Genomic DNA, 17,483 nt, shown 5'->3' with positions numbered 1-17,483 from the left:
GTAACGAGTAATATCCTAGAGACTCACAAGCTGGGGAACTCTATGCAGATTATTTGCAAATTTTCAATTCTGTATTATTTGAGTATATCCTTTCCTATGTGTCAAAATGAAGAATATCTAAAATTATCTTCTTTTGTAAACTAAAATATCACCTCTCAGGATTGAGGATGGTATAGCTCTTGTTGGTTGCTTGTGTTTGGTGTTTTAGTTACTGACTTTATCTTTATTGTATTTCCATTACTGTCAAATCACACACACCCCCACTTTGACTTTTCCATTTTCCCTAGCTAGTATGTTGTCTATAATTCCATTTAGCAGACTAAAAGAACACAGGCTCTGAGTCAGACACCCTAGTTTTGAATTCCCAAGCTCCACTTACTTGCTTGTACTAATGGGCAAATCACTTAATTCTTTTAAGTTTCAATTTCTGCAATTGTAAAATGGGATAAAAACATCAACCCTCCCAGATTTCATGATTAAATGAGATAATGTAAGCCCTTTAGTGAACTATAAAGCACTCTCAAAACACATCAACTATCACTAAGCATAATAAGAGTTTTGCCTCTTTAAGAGGACATGCACAATAGCAACAAAAGCAAAATAAGAATGAATGGCTTCCTATCGTATAGTTACTCTTACTTACACAAATATTCCATAAGGCTCAACTGAGTTCAAATGCAGTACATCTGTAGATAACATGTATTCCGACACTTAATACAAACAAACAAACAAACAAACAAACCCCAGATCCTTCTAGTTAAAAATGTGATAACCCTGCATTAAATTCTAATTACTGATTTTCAACAGTCTCAAAGTCCATCTTCAAAGCCTGGTTCTTACCTATAGAAAAAGGTCAATAGACATATGGTGAATAAAAAGTCAGATGAATCAAAGAAAATGATAATGAAACGTCACTAACAGAAACTCCATCACATCTGAACTTTTGATGATTTTGAGTAAAGCTAGACTGTTCATTTGTAAGTCTATGAGAGCTACACTTGTAATGAGATTGGATGAGTTATGCTTAGTTTTTAAGCACTTAAAAATTCCTTCACCATCAGACATGTGAAAATACCAATCTTACTTTTCATGAGAGTGCTCCTATGCACACCTATGCTACAGTTTTTCATAAATTCAATTTGAAGCATTGAGTAAAAAATTATTAATTAGCACGTTTCTTTAATGTTTAGTGTACAGTAGTCCCCCTTATCTGCGGGGGACATGTTCTAAAACTCCCCAGTGGATGCCTGAAACTCAGAATAATACTGCGCCCTATATTATTAACAGTATGAAGAAAAACTGCTGCTAATGCAGTATGAGATACATAGAGGAGTTGAGGGGGATAATGTAAGCAAGACTAAAGTCTCATATTCAGACATGGTTCTGCTCTCTCACCCTAGACACGGCATCTCATCCAAGGTGTGAGTGGAAGTAGGGCAGCATTCTGAGCTTTCAATCACTATGGCCACTTAAAAGAAAGGATTTTCCCTCTGCTCTTTTATCTGTTAGTGGAGGCTGGCGACTATCCAGATCCTAGTACCGTTCCCCCTTGCATGTGGGACCAGACCACAGAATATCTGGTGGAAACCAACAGACCATACTTGTTAGGTGCTAAATTTTAACATTAATTAAGTTACATAGCAGATATTCTAGGAGTTGTATGTCCTATTTGCTTTCATTTCCTTCCCCTCCCACCCATTTATTCCTCAACTCATCCCAGGCTGACTTCTGTTCACAACATGTCACTGACTCTGCTTGCCAAGTTCTTCCAGCACATCCAAGTGCTAAATCCCAGGGGAGTGTCTCTGCTCTCACATCACTGCACTCCATTAACATCTGATGCAGTCCAGCACTCCTTCCTTCACGAATCCTCTCTTCCACAGCGTTTTAGAACATTCCTCTTCACCGGCATCATTTGCTCAGTGGCCTTTGCCAGCTCCCCGCTTTCTGCCTAAGCTCACAGTGAGGAGTCCCTCAAGGGCTGCCCTCCAGTTCTCCATTCTGTCTCAGGGTCTCATGCATTCACCTGAGTTTAGAGACTGCTTCTATCACCATGCACTGTTGTCTGTGTCTATGTTACATATACGGTGTGGTTACAGCCAGAGGGAAAGGGATGGGGATTGAGGGGTAAAAAGGGGGTGAATGGGGAAGGAAAGAGACTTTGCTTTGGGGGTTGGGTGCACAATGCAGTGTGCAGATGATATTTTGTTTAGTTAAATACTTGAAACCTGTATGATTTTGTGGACCAATGTCACTCCAATAAATTGAATAAAAAAATAAGTATAAAGGCTGCTCTAGCGTGATGTTCTCAAGTTCACATGTCCATCTCACACCCTCTGTGAGATACAGACTTCCTACATCTAGTTGCCTTGAAATCTCCATTTGAAAGTCTTAGACATACAAATTAATGTGTCCAAAATATAACTTTTAAATAAAAACCAAAAAAAGTCTCCTCCTTCCTTTCTAGCCCATCCTCTCAGCCCTCCCCATTTTAATAAACGACACCATTATTTACTCAGATGTTAATAACAGGGGGGCCATTCTTGTTTTCTTTTTCTCAACCTCCACTCCTTATTTGTCAGACAGTACTACTGAATCCAGCCCAAAGCATCTTTTCATTCCCATTGTCACCACCCTAGGGCCCTCAGGTCACCCCATCAATTCCATGCTTACATCCATTTCAACCCATTTTCCACTAAACAGCAAAAGTGATCTTAAAATACATATAAGTTAGAGTATGTAACTTGTTTAGCCTACAACCTTTTAGTGCCCAGGAACACCCCTTTCTTAGATATCTCCCTCCCTCCCTCCCTCCCTTCAGTTCTCTGTTCAAAGGTGCCCTCTCAGAGAGGCCTCGCCACTTATATTAATGTACGACATTCTATTACCACACTCAGCGCTCCCTATTCCCTAGACCCTACTTTTTTTTTTTTCTATATGAATTTCTTACATAGGTATGGAGGGAATGGTGTATGAATAGGTTTGGGCAGGTAAAGGAATGTGACAAATCTTTGCTGTTCACAAATAACTAGTATCTGAGAATCTCCTCCCACAAGAGAGGTCAGAGAGGAAAGGATAGTCCCTATTTTTGCTGCATGCTATAGAACGAAGCTCAGGCATCCTGATGTTTGTCTTGAACTCGATGCTTGAGAGCTTGATGTAAAAACCCACTAATAGTTTGAGGTCAATGGCGGAAGTGGTGGCTGTCAAATTGGGAATCCGAGGGTCATGGGAGCATTTGCCCATGAACTTTAAAATTATGATAAGAATTGATTCAAAAAAAATGATGCAATTACTTCATAATGGCAAATATAAAAGGGATAACTTTTGAGGTTCCCTCGTATTTCACATCACTAATACATTTGAAGGGGTCCTTCCTAATACTTTGAAACTTTACTGGATAGATAGATGGATAACTCGTCCTGCCTTTGCTAGGAAATAAATTAGAACACATATATTTCTCCTTAGTCATATTATTTCTGTCCATCTTCTTTAGATTTACCTTAGCTTTCTTTTCTTCCCATCCCTTCCACCTCCATATGTAGGATCACTTCCTGACTGAACACCATTCAATTGTAGAATGATTTTTATGCTACCCTATTCCAGAGGCACCCTGCTCCACAGCTGCCAGGATAATTGTGTATACCTGCCTCCTTTGAATGCTCACGTTGTCAACATTAGAGTCCTACCCAAAATACCTATGCCCTGACACAGAACACCAATCTGAGACCGTACAAGAGGCAGCAACAGGAAGTGCACTAAACTTCTCACCCAGGATGCATGGAAAGTAACACAAAGGTTTAAGTGTTAAAAAGTCCTCCTATTTTAAGTTTTTTAGGGTATTCAACAATGAAAACACCTGCTATATGGTAGGTTTTGGTACAGATTGAATTTGCAGAGTAATCAGCTGCAAACTTTCTGAAATTTTTATTTGAAAGGTGATTGCTTTTAGAGGCAGGAATAAAACAAAGCCTGTTGTCTTAGCCTTGAGATGGGCTTGGTGAAACATAATGACTGTTTCTAGCTGTCCTATTATAGCAATGAAACTACAAAACAGCAGAAACCATGCAACTAAATTCTATGGTTTCTAATTAGTTTCTATTGAGAAATGTTTGTGCTGACAAAAAATACAGAACAGAGAAGTAACTTTATACAATGGCTGTGCTGCTCGTAGTTCCTTAGGTCTTGAACATTAAAATGAAAAAACATAGTACAGTTGCACTGTACCTGGGAAGAGCACATGAGGTTCACATTTGAGGCTAATGTGAGTCACATATGTGCTAAACACACAGCCCTATATATATATTTTCAGCCAATATTCCAAATGTGTCCAATAGGTATGTACTTTGTACCTTGACATCAAAGAAAAATCTCCATTTGGAACACTTTCAGAAATGTAACGAAAGAGGAAAAAAATTAAGCTTAGCTGTATGCTGTACATAAACTAAACTGTCAATATTCCATACATCTATTTTTTTCAGCATTTGCTTCCTAAGTCAAGATACTGTGTAGACCCAACAGGGTGATTATTGGGGCATGCTAATTAAATAACACAGGACAAGAAGCCTTTTGACAAAATTATTTTGATCTTAAATTATTATCTTGAAAAATATTTGGTACACGTATACAAGTAACATTAAGGAAGTAATGACAAAACTTGAAAGATAAAATGATAGCTTTCACTCTACTTCAAGGAGTCATGTGATACCTTTTACATGAAACTAATGTTAAGGTCTGCTACTTATTAGTAAATAAGGTCATCTGTGGTGCTATGCAAAAACATTTTGGAATATTAGTTAGCTATCACTAATTAATGTATTACTGTAATACATACAGTATCATCTAACAGGTATACTAACCCTAAAGAATTTATGAGAAGTAGGAGAGAAAATGCAAACTATTGAGACTGGATACTAGGGGCTTAAAACAGTTTTTTACTGTTTTTCTGGCTGCATGAAATGAGAAAGGGGAGATAGGGAGGAAGAAGGGAGACAATGCAATTATTTTTATTACTGATTTCATCTACTTTTTCATCATAACTCCAACTAGGAAAATATATTTTTTTGAAATGGAAAAGCATAACGAAGGAAACTCACTAAATATAACTACATCGAGGAATAGAAGGAACCACATTAACAGATTGCATTATATAAAATGAAAAAACTTCTGTTTGGAAAAACAAGTATGATAAAAAGACATCAATGAACTAGACTAGCAAAATTAACTAATAAAGTAGATGAATGATTAATATGTATATAGCAATAAATATATGTGAAAAAAGTGATATCATATAAAGTTCAGCAACAGATAAAGCCCAAAGGAATGAGAAGACAAAATAGAGAAAAAGTAGATAATTAGTAAACATACATATGAAAAAAAAAAGTTCCAGTACACAAAAACCAAGGTACATATTAAAGAATTAAAATAGGAACATTTTATCTATAATATGTCAATAAATTACAGCAAGTGAGGATGTTGTAAAACTGTCACTCTCAGATACTGCTGACAATTCATACTTCATGCATGAATGGTGATAACATTAAATGATACAGCCCTTTTAGAAAACAATTAGCAGTGAACATGAAAAGTTATAAATATATTGGTATTATTTGATCCACTAATTTTAAATTTAGAATTCTATACCGAGCAAATAATTCTAAATAAAAAACCCTATAGTAATAAAGATGTGTAGTTATTTAATTATTGCAGGAAAATACAATTGAACAGGTACATAATTAACATAATTATGTAGATAAAAAATTATTGCTTAAAATTTTAATGATGGTTATTACTTGGTTAAAGGATAACAACAGCTTTTTAAGTTTTATATACTTAGTGTTTCCTAAATTACTAAATTTTTAAAAAGGGTCATGTTAGATATTTTATAAAAAGTTAATTTTACAAAATTGATAAGTTCCTTGAGGGCAATAAACACTCAAATATTATGAAAACTTAGTTGAATATTAAAATATACAGGTGATGATGTTAAAGATAAAAACTATAAGGATAAATATAAGAAATTTCAGTCTTTTTCAACTAAATATTTATTTTTTATCTAATATATCAAATTATTAATAGTGTTAAGGTGGTATTACACATTTCTTCTTTCCTCTATTCTTTTTTTTTAATATTTTTTTTAATATATTTTATTGATTTTTTTTACAGAGAGGAAGGGAGAGGGATAGAGACTTAGAAACATCAATGAGAGAGAAACATCGATCAGCTGCCTCCTGCACACTCCCTACTGGATATGTGCCTGCAACCAAGGTACATGCCCTTGACCGGAATCGAACCTGGGACCCTTGAGTCTGCAGGCTGACGTTCTATCCACTGAGCCTAACCGGTTAGGGTTTTCCTCTTTTCTTAAAAAAAAGTTCTGTAATGTTAAAACTAAACATTATGTTTAGTGTAGATTAAAACTAAACATAATTAAATGTTATTTTCATTACACTACAATACAAACTAATTTGACATTTATATGAAGTAGAAATAAAATATACTGCTTACCTCTCTTTCATCCATATTCAGCCACTGCTTCGGATCTTCTTCAGTAGCCAGAAAAGCTATCAATTCCAGAGCAGTAAGACGAGTTTGACGCCTTGATGAGACAAATATCAAAACAGGTTTGGCTGGAGAATGGCTTCTAATTGCTGTAGAAAAGTTGTGGAAAATAAAATAATAAGCCATTTACACGAAAATCTGAATTTATTAGAATATTGAAGGGATATAGGAAAGCTAATGTTGTAAGCTAGTTAAGTGAATTCTTAATTTAGTCATGAATCATAGCATTTCTGAGGTGCTAGATGGACAGTATATTTTCGAAAGGACAGCAAAGGAAGGTAGCTGGCTCTGAGGGAAACACTGCCTGGGACAGGGAAGAGTTAACTTTGCTGGCTCCCAGGTCTGTTCTGAGCTGCCGAGGAAGGAGACACTAAAAAGTGGAGGCTCTCCAATAATAGCTGGATATGGGTACTGGATCTCAGATTGTGTTTTCTGTTTCTGAGTAGGTTCTCTGCTTGCCTGAGAAATGATATTACAGAATTAACTGGTCCTGGGATATGGAGAGTGAGTCAAGTCCTACAGGACAATCAACACTCTCTAAGAAAAGCCACAAAAAATTCCTTTGAGTTTGCTCTGTTCACATTAGAGGGAAAATTAAGAGAATTTTAATAAATAAACCAGTAAGAGATAGCCAGAAGAATATTTTCCTTAAAACGTTTAAGATTTCAAGTAGGAAGATAAGAGAATGCAGAGGAGAGCTGAAGAGAACACCAGGCCTGAGCCCACGTCTGTGTGATGGCCCATGGGGAGTTGATACACTTAAGATGAGGTGATTAGTTTAAAAACTGAGTCTTAAGATTGAAAACAAAAAACCAAAAAAAAAAAAACTTAAGGAGTCACATATATCATTTGAATTAATTGAAAGTGAGGTTTCTTTGCTATAAAAGGCTCCAAAATACTGGTAAAATGGCACAAATAGAATTCATACTTATGTCCACGTAGCTCTCTTAAGAGAGTCAGATATTTAAAATTTTTATATGATGAAAGGCCAACCTGCTTATAATTTCTTGTTTCAAATTTAAGCTGTAGAATTTATTTTTATGGACTAAGAAATAAGGTTTATAATAAAAGTGTTGCCATGACCTTGACTATATTTATACTCTAATAGTGAGTATAAAGCTATCATAAAATCATATTTCTAAACTCAAAGAAATATAGTGATCTGCTATGGGCACAATTAAATAGCTTATAAAGATAGCTGCTGTACCTATACCATATCTAGAGAAGTATAAGTATTTCAGTTCTTTACTATTGATACACACAATGCAGACTGCTTCATTTCAATCACTGGTATGCAATCAGCCACTTTTTAAATAAATATAAGCAATCTCAACAATACATACTTTAAAAAATAAACTCATTTATTTCATTTCTCAAGTTTATCAGAATAGTATAGAATGTAAACAGCAATGCTTTGATAAACCGTATTAGATATACAATGTTTAAAATACACGTTAGTACAATATTGGTATCATTTGAACACATAATCGTGAATGAATGTGTCTTTTTTAAACCTCACCATTTAATGGATTTTTGCTGCGGCAAGAACAGGTGTGCCTGAACAGCGCACGGCAGATTTATTGTTCATTAGTGATTTTGTACAATGCTTCTGTGGAGGTGTAAATAATCTGAACTGCCAAGATTGGTCTCTAGCTCACAATCAATACTTTGCTTCTGTCATAAGGCTAATTACAGCAGCTAAAAAGTCACCTCACAACTGTCACCTCACAATCAACAGCCGTTCACATTAGAAAATTTATTTTGGAGGTTATTTTTAATTGATATAATAAATATTCCTTATGCAGCCTAAACAAAACATGTTTCTACAAAATAAGAGTGCTATTCTTAAATCTTTTCTGCTTGCCTAATTTTTTTATTAAGGGGAAAACAAAAAAAAACCACAGAAACAGAAGCAAAAAAAGTACTGACATTTGTTAAGTTTTATGGTTTCTGGTAAAAATTAAGATTATATCGTTCTGTTTTTTTTTTTAAGGTGGCTTCTATTTATCATTTGTTCAAGCTACTTCCATAAGAAAACACCTTAGCAGATTTTTAGATTGGTTTGATTACTACTTAACATTATATACATTTATTCTACAACAAATGTCTTACCATTTGTAAATCTAATTTTCAATAGCTAATTCAACATATACTAGAGGCCTGGTGCACAGATTCCTCACCAGTGGGGTCCCTCGGCCTGGCCTGTGACGATGGGGCAGAAACAAGCTCTCCAACATCCCACGAGGGGTCCTGGATTGCGAAATGGCGGTTCTCAGGTGATGCACCCCGGAATCAGGCTCCCTCCTCTCTGGTTCTGGGTGCATCACCTGAGAACCACCGCTGCCAAGTGACTGCAGCTTGGTAGCTCCTGCATTGATTATCTGGCCCCTGGTGGTCAGTGTGTGTCATAGCTACTGGGCAGTCGGCCGGTCACTTAGGCTTTTATATATATAGATTCCTGAAGAGTTGAGATAGTTTTACATATCTGTAGAAGGTAGAGCAGTATCTAAGAAACTCAAATTATTTAGAATGCATTTAAAGGCTATCACACAATGATTGCTATTCATTCTAAGAATCCGGAGCTCACCCTGAAATGTAGGCTTATTCATACTAGCCATACGGGGACAGTAATGTTGACCCGGGAAGCCTTGAATGTGAACTTCCAGTGGAACTGGGCGCACTGATGGTCGGAAGTTGAATAAACCCATCTAGAGGAAAAATGAGAGAGAAACCATTTTCAGTTTTTATATTTAAGTTTATAATGTTAGACTGCCTCCTAAATGAGGAAACCTAAGCCACATTATTAAATGCCTGATTTAGCCATCTTCCATATACCTGACGAATATTGAGCCAGTCAGCAAGGTCTCTGGCATTAGCTAATGCAGTAGATAGTCCAACTACTCTAACAGGCTTTTCTGTGTGTGATGAGATGAAATTCGTCCGAGAGACAATGACTTCCAGAACAGGGCCTCTTTCCTCCCCTAGGAAATAAGAACAATGCACGTTAATCATTTAACAAATCCTGATGCTGGCTGATGCAGGTAAGAGAGTCAAATTTTGTAAAATGGCATCAGATACAGCGGTACCCACCCAGCAGATGGATCTCGTCTATGATGAGAATCGTGACTTGCTTCACATAGTTCCTGTTCTGCCAGCTTCTGCTGACTCCATCCCACTTCTCTGGTGTGGTGACGATAAGGTCAGCTTTGGCAATGGACTTCATGTCAGGAGTCACATCCCCTGTTAGTTCAATAACTCTGGAGAGCAATAAAAATTATCCCTTTAACTTTTTAAGTGACATTTGACCTTGGAAAGGTCAAAATACATCTTTCAAAATAAAACTTTATAATGCTAAAAACTATTTTATCTCCCTTTGATATCTGAAATGTTCAATGAGTCTAAAGCAGGGGTGGGGAACCTTTTCTCTGCCAAGGGCCACTGGATATTTATAACATCATTCACAGGCCATACAAAATTATCAACTATATTAGCCTGCTATATTTCGTCAAACATCTAATATACCCCTAATGCCTTGGCAGTCAGACCAAATGATTTCATGGGCCTTGTAAGCCATCCTACCAGTGGAAGTTCCCCACCCTTGCTATAAATAACAGACTATGAAAATCACTGCAAATTTTGCAAGTCTTTTATTTATTGGTCTCTTTAGATTATTCACAGCATATCTTTTGAAAAAAATAAGAACTTACTTTTTACCAAGTTTTTCTTCTATTCTAACTTTCCAATCATCCATTCTTTCACGAACTAGGGCTTTCAGGGGTGCAATATATACTGCCTAAAGGAGGGGGGGAGGGGCAAAAGGACACTCATGAAATAGTGACAGTAGTTTCAAGTAAAGGTAAACTCCATAAAATTTATCACATTATGACAATGTGGTTTTAAAATTTATCTTTCATTACTGAAAAGCTTAAAATTTTAAATTAATGGGAAAAAGCCATTAACTCAATCTACATTTATCCAAAGTAAGATTTACTGGTAAATATAATACATCATCATAAAAATACTGACAGAAAACTTTAAATATTTTCTAAGATGCACCAAAGGTAATTTTCACAAAAAGTATTTTATAGTAAAATTATCTTCTAATGTAATGTAAAAAAATAAAAAAAAATTATGAGACAATATATTACAGAGAGAAAATTAGGGTTTGGATGATAATAAGTTTTTCTTGGAATTATAATCAAGAGTTATTGGAGTTGTAACTTTTTCATGAAAAAAGTTACTAATTTTGAAATTTGGAAGAGAAATACTCTGCTTGTTTAAATTTTAATGTCGATTTTTATGGAAGATGTCAGTTATGTGTATAGTTTAGGTGTTATCCCTTTTATTTTTATTTTTTTGAAAAACAAATTGTCCTAATAATCCAAATTTACATACAGATTATTCACTGAAAAATAATGCTTTCCTTTCTAAAATGTTTCACATTTAGAGTAGAGCTCTGCTGTTGTATTAATGGATCAATAATCACTGAGAATAGGAAAACTAATCAGGGAAGAAAGCCACTAATTAGAAGTCACTAAAAAAGGAAGTTAAAACATTTCTGAAATAATAAAATTAGAAAAATAGCACATAATTCCAATCACAACTATGACTCAGCTTTCCTAAGAAATAATATTTTTAAATTGTATTTTGCATTTTAGGAACACTGAAAATCAATATGTATTTGACTTGCCATGTTATTTTACATTACATAATGATATGGTCATTTAGAGAAAAGTGGAATAAAAGCTACCTCTACATTTCTGTATATAATCAAACTGTATTTGTTAAAGTATTTGCATTTCCTTCATAATTAAAGACTTTGGATTATGAATCATTACATATCTTATAAATATGGCTATGAATTAAGTATCTTACAATGAAAATGCCGATAAAGTATAGATATCTTATGATGCGGAAAGGACATGTGAGTACCATATGTACATTAGAAATTGAACTGGAAGACTCCAAAATTTAAGGCAAATGTTCGGGTGGCCAGTTACTATAAATCTGATCTCCATCCCTCCCTCTTCCTCCCCTCCCCCCAACTCCACCAACCAGAAAAATTTCCTAAGAGAGTAACAAAGCTCTTCATAAAGTCCTGCCAGTATATTTAGAATGGGCTAATATACAGATTATAAAATGCCTTTTCTAATTGAATGGAAGCCTGTGATCCTTTCAAACAGACCTTTGAAGTAGGGTACTTGTTGAAGACTCTGAAAATGGCTAATTCAGCTGCAACAGTCTTTCCCGATCCAGTGGGTGCTCCAAGCAGGACATTGCAGTCTGTGTGATACAGCGTATGAAATATTTGTGTCTGCACAGGGTTAAAGTGGCTAAAGTTGTACAGTGCTTCATATGCTTCACACCCCAAAGCCGTGATTGGTAAAGGCTGAAGATCCAGTAATTCTGAAAAGACACATCAGATACTGTTAAACAATAACTGGAAAATACACACAATACTAAATACTGTATCTTAGGAATAAATTAAAACAAACCTGAATTCTTTAGAGGTCTTAACATAAATTCTTATATACTAGTTACAGGCCTTCCCCCCCCCACCCCCACCATTACCACATTTATAATATTGACCCATTGGACACTTTTTGGGGGGAGTTCCCCATAAGTCAACTATAGTGCCATATCTTTCTTTTCTAATCAGGGGAGTAATGTGAATGAGAGGTGTATAAAAACATGCAATGTTACAGAACAAAAGTAAATCTACTCCAATTTGTAGAAAATGAAAGCCATTTGTAAAGTTCAGTACTACAATGGTTACTATAACAAATTACTTTTGATCTATTAGACAACTGGCCAAACTAGAGTGGTCAAGTGAACTGTTGGTCTAGCCAATGGAAACTAATATGGACATGAATTATTATAAGTAAGATTTCAATCCAGATTCAAACAATTTTAAAGCATAGATGCTTTTCAACATTAACTAAAACAACAATTTTCAAATTACTATTCGATATGTTACCTGTATGAGGAGGATGTCTCTCTGGTAGAATCAGATGTTGAAAGTTGATAATACACACAGCTTCAGCTCCTAACCATCTATCAGACACTGCTCGGATGTAGTATTGGGAAGGCAAAGGTTCAAAAATGGGGATTGTAAATACCAGTAGTTGAGCTTCTTTACTAATGACCTAATGTGAAATAAAGTCTAAAATGAATATGGATATTCTAATATCATAAGGTCTTATTAGTCTATTGTTAAAACAATGATATCTACAGCAATATGTGCTAGAGATAAAGAAAATGTCTTGGATTTCTAAATAACTGAGATATTCAAGTATTTCAGAAACTTGTGGGTGGTTCCCTTCTGAGGTTAACTAACATAGAATAAGGTGACAGTCACACTCAATTTACATTATTTACAATGCATATCATCGTGAGTTAACAGGTTAGCAATTCGACTCATTCAATTATTTAATTGCATGATTTTTATTTAATACTAGAGGCCCGGTGCACAAAAATTTGTGCACTGGGGGGGGGGTCCCCCTCAGCCCGGTCTGCGCCCATTCACAGTCCAGGACCCCTTGGGGGATGTCCACCTGTGGACTGAGGCCCACTCCCTGGGGGGATCAGGCCTAAGCTTGCAGTCAGACATCCTTCTGGCAGCCGGGGAGCCCTTGGGGATGTCCAACTAAAGGCTTAGGCCCCCAAGGGATCAGGTCTAAACCGTTAGTTGGACATTCTTAGTGCTGCCACGGAGGTGGGAGAGGCTCCTGCCACCACCACTGCGCTGGCCAGCCATGAACCAGCTTCTGGCTGAGTGGCACTCCCCATATGGGAGCGAACTGACCACCAGGGGGCAGCTCCTGCATTGAGTGTCTGCCCCCTGGTGGCCAATGTGCATCATAGCAACCGGGCATTTTGCGGTTCAGTCACTGTGCATATTAGCCTTTTATTATTATTATAGAGGATGTCCCTATTTCCCCCCTCTTGCTCCCTCTACCCAGCTCTTGCCCCCCACTTCTCTCTGGTCATCACCATTCTGTTGTCTGTGTCCATGGGTTGTGCATGTATTTTCTTTGGCTAATCCCTTCTTTAAATTCACTTCTTTAAATTTTTCTTTTCAGATAAGTGCTTATAACTGCACTATTATATATTATTAATTATATCATTTAGAATTAAGATATTTTTAATTGAACCCTTGTAAATTTTAGCACAATTTAATAAATTATGCTAGAAGCAATTAGATTTTTCATGTAATGCAGATACATTTCAATTAATATTTTATTAATTTTTAATTTTTTAATATTTTAATTTGAAATAATCTCATACATGTAAAAAAAAGGCCTCCTGCAGATGCTCTGATAGGGACTGGGGATAAAGCCAGCAACTGAGGTACATGCCCTTGACTAGAATCTAACCCGGGACCCTTCAGTCCAAGAGCTAATGCTCTGTCCACTGAGAAAAACAGGATGCAGCTTAATTCATTTACTTTTAATCTATATGTGTCTTTATATTTAAAGTGGGTTTTGTTTTTGATTCACCCTCATAATCTGTCTTTTAATTGGTGCATTTATGCCAATGACTTTCAGAGTGCTTACTGATAGTTACTGCCATATCAGGCGGCTTCTGGGGCTTCTGGGTCCGGCCCGCCTTGCCTGCTGGGACCCGATTCATTGGGTCCCCGGTGGCAAGGCAGGCCAGCTTCTGGGGCTTCTGGGTCCCGCCTGCCTTGCCGCCCGGGACCCGCTGTATGGCGGTGCGCTGGCGGCTCGCGCTGCCCCGCTCTGTCTGCAGTATGCAAATTGGCCGCCATCTTTGTTGGCGGTTAATTTGCATATCTCACTTATTAGCCAATGTGAGGCGTAGAGAAGGTATGGTCAATTACCATGTTTATCTATTATTAGATAGGATTTTTCTTTAAACACTTAGGTGGAAAAACAGCACCAGTTGGCATAATAGAGGGTAATTATGAAGACAAATGAAATGAAGACAAAACACTGCTATGAATTCTACTGCTGCCATCCAAGGCTCCCAGCCTGAAGCCTGCTTTCTCTTTGGTAAGAGAAAATAGGAATGAAGCGTGAGAATCAGATGCACTAGCATCAAACTGAGTTTCTTGTGGGCTTCATGGATAATTTTAAAAGGAATGCCATATTTGATGATTATTGTTTGTTAATTGTATCTGAAAAGTGGGAGTTATGAAATGTTAATTTGAAACTTACCTTTTGTAAGGCAGTGATTAGATGGACCCATTTAAGAATCTCACTCTACTATGTGCCTCTTACCTTTTTAGGCTTTCATTTTTTGCCCCCTTTTCTCCTATCCTTTTTGCCACTGTATTTATGTAAATAAAGCTGAGCTTTGTGTTCAAAAATTTTTTAAAAATAACAATGTTTCAATACTATTTAGTACAGTGTTATATAGCACCAAATTTCTTATATATTTAACTTTTTATATTATTTATCCCACTTATTTCATATAGTCCATCCATGTGAAAGCCATGCCTCAAACTATGATAAAGATTACAATTTAATTCCTCAAACTAAGATCACATTGAGTATATCAATACTGTAACATTTAAGTATTGTTTTCTTTTAAAATGACACAAAAACATAAATAAATAAAACTTTAATGACACTAGAAATTATAGAAAAATAAGCAAAAGCAGAAATTGTTAGTTTATATTTTCTACTTATGATAGCAACATAATAAGGATTTGGCCATACATAGATATTTTACCTGTTTTTTAAGAACTAGAAAATACTCTGAATGATAAATATGATCATTTGTAGGATCTTCTACCCAAATCCACCAGGGTTCTCCTACTGTCCCATGGACCTAGAAGAAAAATAGTATCTTTATACTATGTGTATTGTAACTCAAGTAAGGAATATACTGTTGTTTGCATACCAAGAACCTATTGTTTTCAACAACTTTATTACTATATCAAAGTTTACATATAAAATATAGAATTCAATGGTTTTAATATATTTACAAAGTTGTATAATCACCTCTATAATCAAATTTTAGAACATTTTCATCACCCTAAAAAGAAAACTTATACTCATTAGCAGTCACTATCTATCTTTCCCCATTCCCCCCCCCCCCCCCCCCCCCCCCCCACACACTATTTTCTCCTCCTCTTTTCCCTCCATTCCTTGGTAATCTCTATAGATCTGCCTATCCTGGGCATCTCATATAAATGGAATCATTTAATATATGGTCATTTGTATCTGGCTTCTTTCACTTACTATAGTGTTTTCAAAGTCATTCATATTAAAGTATACATCAGTACTTCATTTCTTTTTTATAGACAAATCACATTCCATTGGATACCATTTTTTGAATATCCATTCCTCTCTCTTTTTCTTTTTTCTGTTTTTCCTAAAAATGTCCATTCTTATTCAGTATTCATCTCTCTTTCAAGTGACTCAGAAGAGGAGCCCATTTCCTGCAATAATTTTGATTAGCATAAACTCATCACGATTGTGGTAAGGATAGGCACATGCCCAATACTGGCCCAATTAGACTAAAGGAAAGGTCTTAGAGTTCATGCTCTGGACAGGTGCAGTGGGGTGTTTCCCTCTCTCTTTAAATGTGAACAGAGAAGCATGAAAAAGTGCCCTGGCCTGGTGGCTCAGTTGGTTGGAGTGTCACCCCACACACCAAAAAGGTTGCATGTTTGATCGCCGTCAGGGCACATCCCTGGTTGGGGCATGTACGGGAGGCAACCAATTGATGTTTCTCTCTCAAATTGAGGTTTCTCTCTTTCTCTTTCTCCCTCTCTCTAAACTCAATAAACATATCCTCAGGTGATAATTTTTTAAAAAATTATAAAAAAACAAAAAGCATGAAAACATTTAGAGAGTACATAACAGTGTCAGCAGAGCAAAAAGATGTGCAGACCCTAAGCCCTGAATTACGTGATTAGATAGAAGACTCAGTCATCTTTATGGCCTATTCTACCTGTGGACCTTTTATTGTGAAAGATAATATATTTTCTTGCTTGAGTCAGTTTGAGACAAGTCATGTTTTTTTTTCTTGCAGCCAACAGCATTCTAATTAAGAGTTACTGATGAATTAAACCAAACTGTTGGAATCTTTATTTTAAATTCTGACAGAAAAAAACTGTGGAAAAAATATGAAAGTTTTATGCATTTCAAAAACACTAGATTAAATATAAAATTTGAAATATGAGTTTATGACTAACTACAATTTTGTATTTTATGTAAAATTTTTGATAGAAATATTAAATATAATTTTGTATCATCTAGTTCTCATAGAAATTCTGTGAGAAAGATAATTATTATGTTACAGACAAGGAAACTGAAGAAATTAAAGGTTAGACCACTTTAAAACCAACAGGTTTTGGATAGGAATATGTTTGTGTAATTTTAGAGCATGTTGCTGAATAAAACTCATTTACATTACAGATATACGAAGATCACGTAATGCAAAAGGTATCTGCATACACTATGATAATCATGTAAAGTAAATATTGCTATACTACATTACTGATTTACTTGTCTCCCTCCACGGGCTTCTTGAAAGAAAGGACTGAATGTTACTTGCTTATCTATAACTCTATTCTACTCTCTGCATAGTAATAGTACAAAGATAGACCTTAAAAAATACTGATGCAGAGAATCCAGAGTGGATCTTCACACATATATAACATAAGGTATTGAAGGAGGAATAGAAGAAGGGGTGAAAACAAAAACAGGAATGTGATGGGAGCGAAGGAAGGACATTTTAAAGGACTATATATAGTGCTGAATGCTCAGAGAAGTAAAAAAAGTAACTAAAAAAAAAAAGCCATTTATTATGGCAACCAGTCAGTCTTTGGTGATCCTTGATGGAAGTAGTAGTCTCAGCATTTCTGATCACTGTCAGTGGCAGGGGGCTTCTTCCTGCTTTCCCTTTCGCCTCCCTGCATTGTTCCTACATATGCAAATTAACTGCCA

The 17,483-nt window shown here is 35.9% G+C and overlaps 1 protein-coding gene across 6 annotated transcripts in view; it reads right to left on the bottom strand.

The window, feature by feature from the left end:
• Window positions 1-17,483, bottom strand: part of ASCC3 (activating signal cointegrator 1 complex subunit 3) — a 243,464-nt gene that overhangs the window by 88,189 nt on the left and 137,792 nt on the right. For all 6 annotated transcript variants that reach the window (XM_006777223.2, XM_015572736.1, XM_015572735.1 and 3 more), the window contains 8 exons: window positions 15,259-15,357; window positions 12,539-12,707; window positions 11,747-11,967; window positions 10,269-10,354; window positions 9,652-9,818; window positions 9,397-9,542; window positions 9,149-9,269; window positions 6,508-6,650 (listed from right to left, as the gene is read on the bottom strand). In XM_006777223.2, the coding sequence (XP_006777286.1) occupies window positions 6,508-6,650; window positions 9,149-9,269; window positions 9,397-9,542; window positions 9,652-9,818; window positions 10,269-10,354; window positions 11,747-11,967; window positions 12,539-12,707; window positions 15,259-15,357 (1,152 nt within the window). The remainder of the gene's footprint in view (window positions 1-6,507; window positions 6,651-9,148; window positions 9,270-9,396; window positions 9,543-9,651; window positions 9,819-10,268; window positions 10,355-11,746; window positions 11,968-12,538; window positions 12,708-15,258; window positions 15,358-17,483) is intronic.

This window comes from Myotis davidii, unplaced genomic scaffold (genome assembly GCF_000327345.1).
Source record: "Myotis davidii unplaced genomic scaffold, ASM32734v1 scaffold68, whole genome shotgun sequence".
NCBI lineage: Eukaryota > Metazoa > Chordata > Mammalia > Chiroptera > Vespertilionidae > Myotis > Myotis davidii.
This window is presented reverse-complemented; position numbering and strand designations above follow the sequence as displayed.